Genomic DNA, 6137 nt, shown 5'->3' with positions numbered 1-6137 from the left:
TTTTTTAAGTAAAAAGTAAAGTAAAAGTAAAGTTAAGGTTTAAAAAAATGTCCCTATTTTTGAGAGACATAAAAAATGGTGCCCTTGCTTTTTAAAAAATTATATCTTCGTTCTGTATATTTGTTTGAGTATCAAATGTCAAGTTGTGGTACCTCTAATGTGTGGACATATCTATGAAACAAAAGATTTGGAGTAGATGCCTATGGTGTGTAGACACAGATTTTTAAAAGACGTATAATTCTAAAGTATAACGTAAGATATAACAATTTTTTAAAGTATGTGTTGCCTTTAATGGGTAGATGAAATATGAAGCAAAAGGTGAACGTTTTATACCTCTGATGTATGCATATATAGATAAAACGAAATGTTTGTGTTACCGCTAATTAAATTGTAAACGTAAAACGTGAGTATGTTACTTCTGAAGTGCAGACATAGAACGAGTGCGTTACCTCTGATGTGTAGAATAAAAATAAGTGTGTTGTGTCAGATGTATGGACATAACAAGTGTGTTAGATCTGATGTGTAGACATAACAAGTGTGTTAGATATAATGGGTAGACATAACAAGTGTGTTAGATCTAATGTGTAGACATAACAAGTGTGTTAGATCTAATATGTAGACATAACAAGTGTGTTAGATCGGATGTGTAGACATAACAAGTGTGTTAGATCTAATGGGTAGACATAACAAGTGTGTTAGATCTAATGTGTAGCAATAACAAGTGTGTTAGATCTATTGTGTAGACAAAACAAGTGTGTTAGATCTAATGTGTATATATAACAAGTGTGTTAGATCTAATGTGTAGACATAACAAGCGTATTACCTCCGATGTGTAGACATAGATGCCTTGATAGACACCAGTAATGACGGCTCGTGCAGTGAACAGGAAAAAAGTCAAGGTGATTCTGTGGGAGAATCAGAACAGTGTGGCAGGATGTGAAAGATCAATTATCAGAACCGTCAGAGAAAGACAAGTGATATTCTTTGGCCACATAAAGAGATCAAATGGACTGGAGAAGCTGCTGCTGTGTATAAAAAAAAGAGAGAAAAAATAGCAGAGGAAGATAAAGAACAACATACATTGTACACAGATGGCCGGAACAATTTTGCTACGAATAAAACAAACCGGCAAAGAGAAAAACCGAGCTAATCAAGAAGACAGACAACAGGAAGGAACGTCAATATCTGCTCCAGACCTGACACCTGAAGAAGAAAAGTAGTGTGATGGTGGTGATGGTGGCAATGGTGGCGATGGTGGTGGTGGTGGTGGTGGTGGTGGTGGTGGTGGTGATGGTGATGGTGGTGGTTGTAGTACAGGTCATTGAGGTGGTGGTAGTGGTGCTGGTGATGTTGTTGTTGTTGGTGGTGGTGGTAGTGGTGGTGGTGATGATTGTCATATTACTGGCGGTCGCGTAGATGGTGATTTTGATGTTGTTGGTGGTTGTAATGGTGGTGTCATGATGATGGCTGTCGTGATTGAGGCGGTGGCGGTCTTAGTGGGGTGGTGGTTGTGTGGTGTCGGATGTGGTTGCTGTGGTGATGATGATGGTGAGTTAGTGGTGGAGGAGGTGGCGGTGGTTTTGGTGGGGTGGTGTTCGTGGTTGTGGTGATGGTGGCGGTGTGGTGGTGAATAGACCCGTGAATTTATCTCTTGGGTGATGATGGAGGTAGTAGTGGTGGTAGTGCTGCTGATGATGATGATGGTAATGCAGCTCGACGAAACAGTAGATTAATCTGTTGTGAGGAGTATCAATATGAATCGATGGATGGATATGAGATGGCTGGATGGATGGATGGACGGATGGCTGGATGGATGGATGGATAGATGGATGGATGGATGGATGGATGGATGGATGGATGGATGGATGGATGGATGGATGGACGGATGGTTAGGCGCTTCGCTATCTCACGCAGGAGACCGAATTCTTTTCCAAAGTGGAAAGAAATGTTCTTGTTCACTGGGCGAACCGTCATTACGAGCGTCAATCAAGACATGTATGTGTACACTTGAGCGGTTGCACACATGTGTACACACACTTCTTTGTTTATACGACCCAATGCTTGGTATAGTATTTCCCCTTCGAATATGAAAATAGCAAGTTCAGATGTGACATAGGTGATACAGGAAGGCCAAATTAGATCTATGTGACGTGCTGTTTCAAATTTGAATGTAGTGCACACAAATGTGAAAATTGCCATTTCAAATGTGAAGAAAAGTGTGTAACATAATAAGTGCAAAAGTGACAAGGGTGTAAAGGCTTTCAAAGCAACAACTCCCCTACTCCTCTTTCTCTAGTGGAGACACTGTTTTTAAATGGTTTTAGGCAAATACATTAATGGAATGTCCCTTCTCATCCATAGATCCCAAGCACATAAAATTTAGGGAAACTTGCATTTGCGTGAAAATGTCTTTTCTTCCAAAGAAGGCAGGCAAAATGAAATACGTCAGCATACCCGTACCCCTAAAATACGCTTGCATCTTTGATGTACTAACCACTTCGGGCGATTTGTGTTAAGGTTGCCATCCTTTCTTCGTGGTGCTGATTCGGGAGTTTGCGACAAATTTCGGCCACTCTTTCTTTTGTTTGTGCCTTCCACAAAGCAAATACATTTTTTTCACGTATTGAAAACAGAGCAGAAAGGAGGCAGACAGGGGAGAACAACATTTTGAAGGCATTTGCAGGTTGGCTGCTTGCCTATGAGCAGATGCATTATCTACGATGAAAATTGCATCCACCGTAGATCACCTGTTATTCCTCCTTTACAGCTCATGGTATATGAGGCCACCAACATTATTTACACCAAATGTCCCTGGAAACTGCTCCAGTCCCTCGGCGAGATCGTCCACGTGTTTTTTTATCCGCAGGTATACGCCTGACTCGTCATTGTAGATAGATTCGCTGACTTGAATAAAAATCAATTTATGCTGGAGTTTTTACGCCCCCATCGATACAATTCAGGAGGTGGGCTTTTGACCCTGCCTGTCAGGGCCAACCCGCGCAGAGAGGAATACATCCCAACAGAAAGACCGAGATACTCGTTTAAATTAATTATCTCCCTCTCGGAAATCGATTTCGGGTCTCCTGCGTGGGACAGCCAAGCGCCTTAGCGCTTTACCACAGACGCCGGTTAGCTGACTCGTACATAATGCATCAGTCATTTTGCATATCAATTCCTATTGCAGTTGGATTTTCTATTTCTTTCAGCAAGAGCCAGGTTGCATTGTGAAAGAGGTGCTTGAGGGAAGGATGTAGGGCAGAGAGCCAGGGGAAGACAAAGAATAACTGGCCTGGATAAGGCAGAATGCCCAATGGCAGCTCGTGACCGTGAACTTTTGGGTCAGAGATGACACTTCCTGGTATCCAGGTATGTTGCATATGAAGGATGCAGATCCTTAGTGCAGCCTGAATTTCTTTCAGAGAGTGTGCCTTCTAACTTGTTCATGGTACTCGGAAGCCCGTCAAAATTGTGCTGATGGCTGTCCAACTTACATGGCAAGACTGACAAAGTCAGACTCTGACTGAGGTATTTTAACGTCTCCATAGACACAATTTAGATCATGCAAAGGCTGGCTACTGATCCTGCCTATCAGGCTGAGGGGGGGGGATACAATGTCCCAGTAGAAAGACAGATTGATGATAATCGATGAAAGTTTCTCCACATTGGGGAATCGAGCTCAGGTTTCCTGAGTGCCATAGCGAAGAACCTAACCGCTACACCACGGACTCCGGCGCAGACTCTGAGTTCTCCATTGGTCATACCAATAATAAAGTCAGGTGCCTGTCAACAATGTCTCAGACAACGGTTCTCATGTCGTCAGACACATATCATTGTTTCAGTCTCAGTATTACTTGGCTCTCTCTCTCTCTCTCTCTCTCTCTCTCTCTCTCTCTCTCTCTCTCTCTCTCTCTCTCTCTCTTCGCTCTTTTAACAATATCTTAGGCAGTTGTACAGTTTACACCTACCAAATATGCAATTTGTAAGAAGTCCTCACCTCCTAGATATCATGCTTTGTAAATGCGGGTTTGTCTGCATCAGCGCTTTTTGAGTAACCCGCCGACACTTTTCCTTTCTTCACAACATAATTTACAATTTCTATTGCATCACATATTTTTAGCGTGTAAAGTCACATTTGAAAAACAAATTGTGTTCAATTTAAAGGTGCTATGCTCATATTTAATCTTACAGGGTACATCACAGTGTTTATAAAATAGGCGTCACATTTAAAATTCTAGTGTCACAAAACTACACCAATGTTAGATTTGCTCTTGCTATGTCGTATTTGAACTTGCTAAATTCACATCAATTGAATGAGAAATATTAATAGAAAGATTGAAAAACTAGGGAAGGTGTGGCCAAAAAGAGAAATAAATAAATGGAGTCGGAGAACCGGTAAACAATGACGGTCAAAAATTCGCCCGGGGAACCGCGACTGCGCTAAGCGAATACCTTGTCGTGGTAGTATTGATTATGGTATTGATACACCTGCGGCCCGCCTAAAAAAATCGTCTTTAAACATTGAAAATTACGTCCTATCGGAAAAATAATATCAAATTCGGGACCAATGAATCAAAATCAACCAAATATCTCGCGCGGATTTAGAAGCTGAAACTGAAAAAAAAAGAAAAAGATTTCTCCTTTTTTTAAACCAAAACTGTCAATTCTAACTGATCTTGTAATAGGCCCCAAAGTATGATTTGGGAGAGGCCAGCTGGGACGCTGAATCTTTTTGAAGTTTGTCTCCTCGCGGGATTAAACTTTGCTTGCATAATTTTAAAAACAATCACCGCTGCTAAAAACGTATTTTATTTTCGGAATCAGGGTATCAGAATAAACCAAGTGGCTCAAGTGGAACCTGATTTGATGCCATATTTAAACTTAAGCAAATTGTATTTTTGGCATTGTCAATTTTGAATCTAGTCATGTCTCAAAACCACGAACTGCATTACGCATCTGGCGTCAAAACTGCTATATTCCTACACACTGCACAGTCACTGTACTGTGTACAGTATGCCACTTGGTCGAAAGACGCTTTTATTTTTTTACTGAGATATAGGGGCCTACAGACCCCACGAATGTCTGTGGACGATTAAGTCCTGAAACAAATCATTAAGAGAAGGTGCACAAAGAATATACATCATTATTGAAACAGTTTGATTAATTAAGATTCAAATAAAGATATCGAAGTCTTAAAAATTTAAAAAAACCTCATGTCAACAGTGTGAGTTAACAAATTTCGCTTTAAAAGCTAGTCTTTTGTCCAAATTTGACATCTTTTAAACTTAAAAGTCGAGATGAATTATAATGTGTTTTGCCTAGCTGTATTCGATGCTGTAGGTGATTACACCTAGTTATACTTTCACAAAGTAATAGAGTAAAATACTGTTCCCCGGTCGCTGTTTCCTCAATAACGATGACGTCAGCAGTCGCTGTTCCCAGGCGCAGCCAGAAGTGATGATTGAGGGGAACAGGGACTGGGTGAAAAAGGCGGCAGAAGGAGTTTTTACGCCCCCGTCGACACAGTTGAAATTATTTAATTGGCGGGCTCCAGGCCTCACCTATCAGGGCCTACCCGGACTGAGAGGGATACGACATCCCACGAGAAAGACGGCGATACTCGATAAAAAATTTCTCCCCACTCGGGAATCGAACTTGCGTCTCCTACGCGTGACAGCGAAGCGCCTAATCATTACAGTACATACGCTGGTGGAAGTGAATAATCAGACAGACACATACTTACAAATAAACATTAAACAAGTCACCTTTTCAGTACTCAACACCCACTCCAGAAGTTGGCGTTGAATCGTTAGCAAACGAAACCTACCCAGCAACCTCTTCAACTCCCCTCCCCTCCCCTCTCTTCCCCACCAACCTATTGTCACTCCCTCCGAATTGCAACTATCCCTTCCCTTCCCCCCCCCCTCCCTTTTTCCATCCGAACTCCACCCAACATCCCCAACCCCTTCCACCCCCTTTCCCTAACCCCTCCCCTTTACATCCCCTCTTAGCCCATTCCAACGTTGTCCTGTTCACACAGGTTAGACTATTGCAGAAAGTTAGTTGATAATAGACGATACAGCACTAAGCTTTGACCCTTCCTCCCCTTTCCCCTCCGGTCACCCCTCCCCCCTTCAAAA

At 42.0% G+C, this 6137-nt stretch overlaps 1 protein-coding gene across 1 annotated transcript in view; it reads right to left on the bottom strand.

The window, feature by feature from the left end:
* Window positions 1-6137, bottom strand: part of LOC101848324 (synaptic vesicle 2-related protein) — a gene marked incomplete in the record, with an annotated part of 40420 nt that overhangs the window by 10451 nt on the left and 23832 nt on the right. The window contains 1 exon segment of the mRNA XM_013088708.2: window positions 824-905. Coding sequence (XP_012944162.2) covers window positions 824-905 — 82 coding nt within the window.

This window comes from Aplysia californica, unplaced genomic scaffold (assembly GCF_000002075.1).
Source record: "Aplysia californica isolate F4 #8 unplaced genomic scaffold, AplCal3.0 scaffold00794, whole genome shotgun sequence".
Classification (NCBI taxonomy): Eukaryota; Metazoa; Mollusca; class Gastropoda; order Aplysiida; family Aplysiidae; genus Aplysia; species Aplysia californica.
This window is presented reverse-complemented; position numbering and strand designations above follow the sequence as displayed.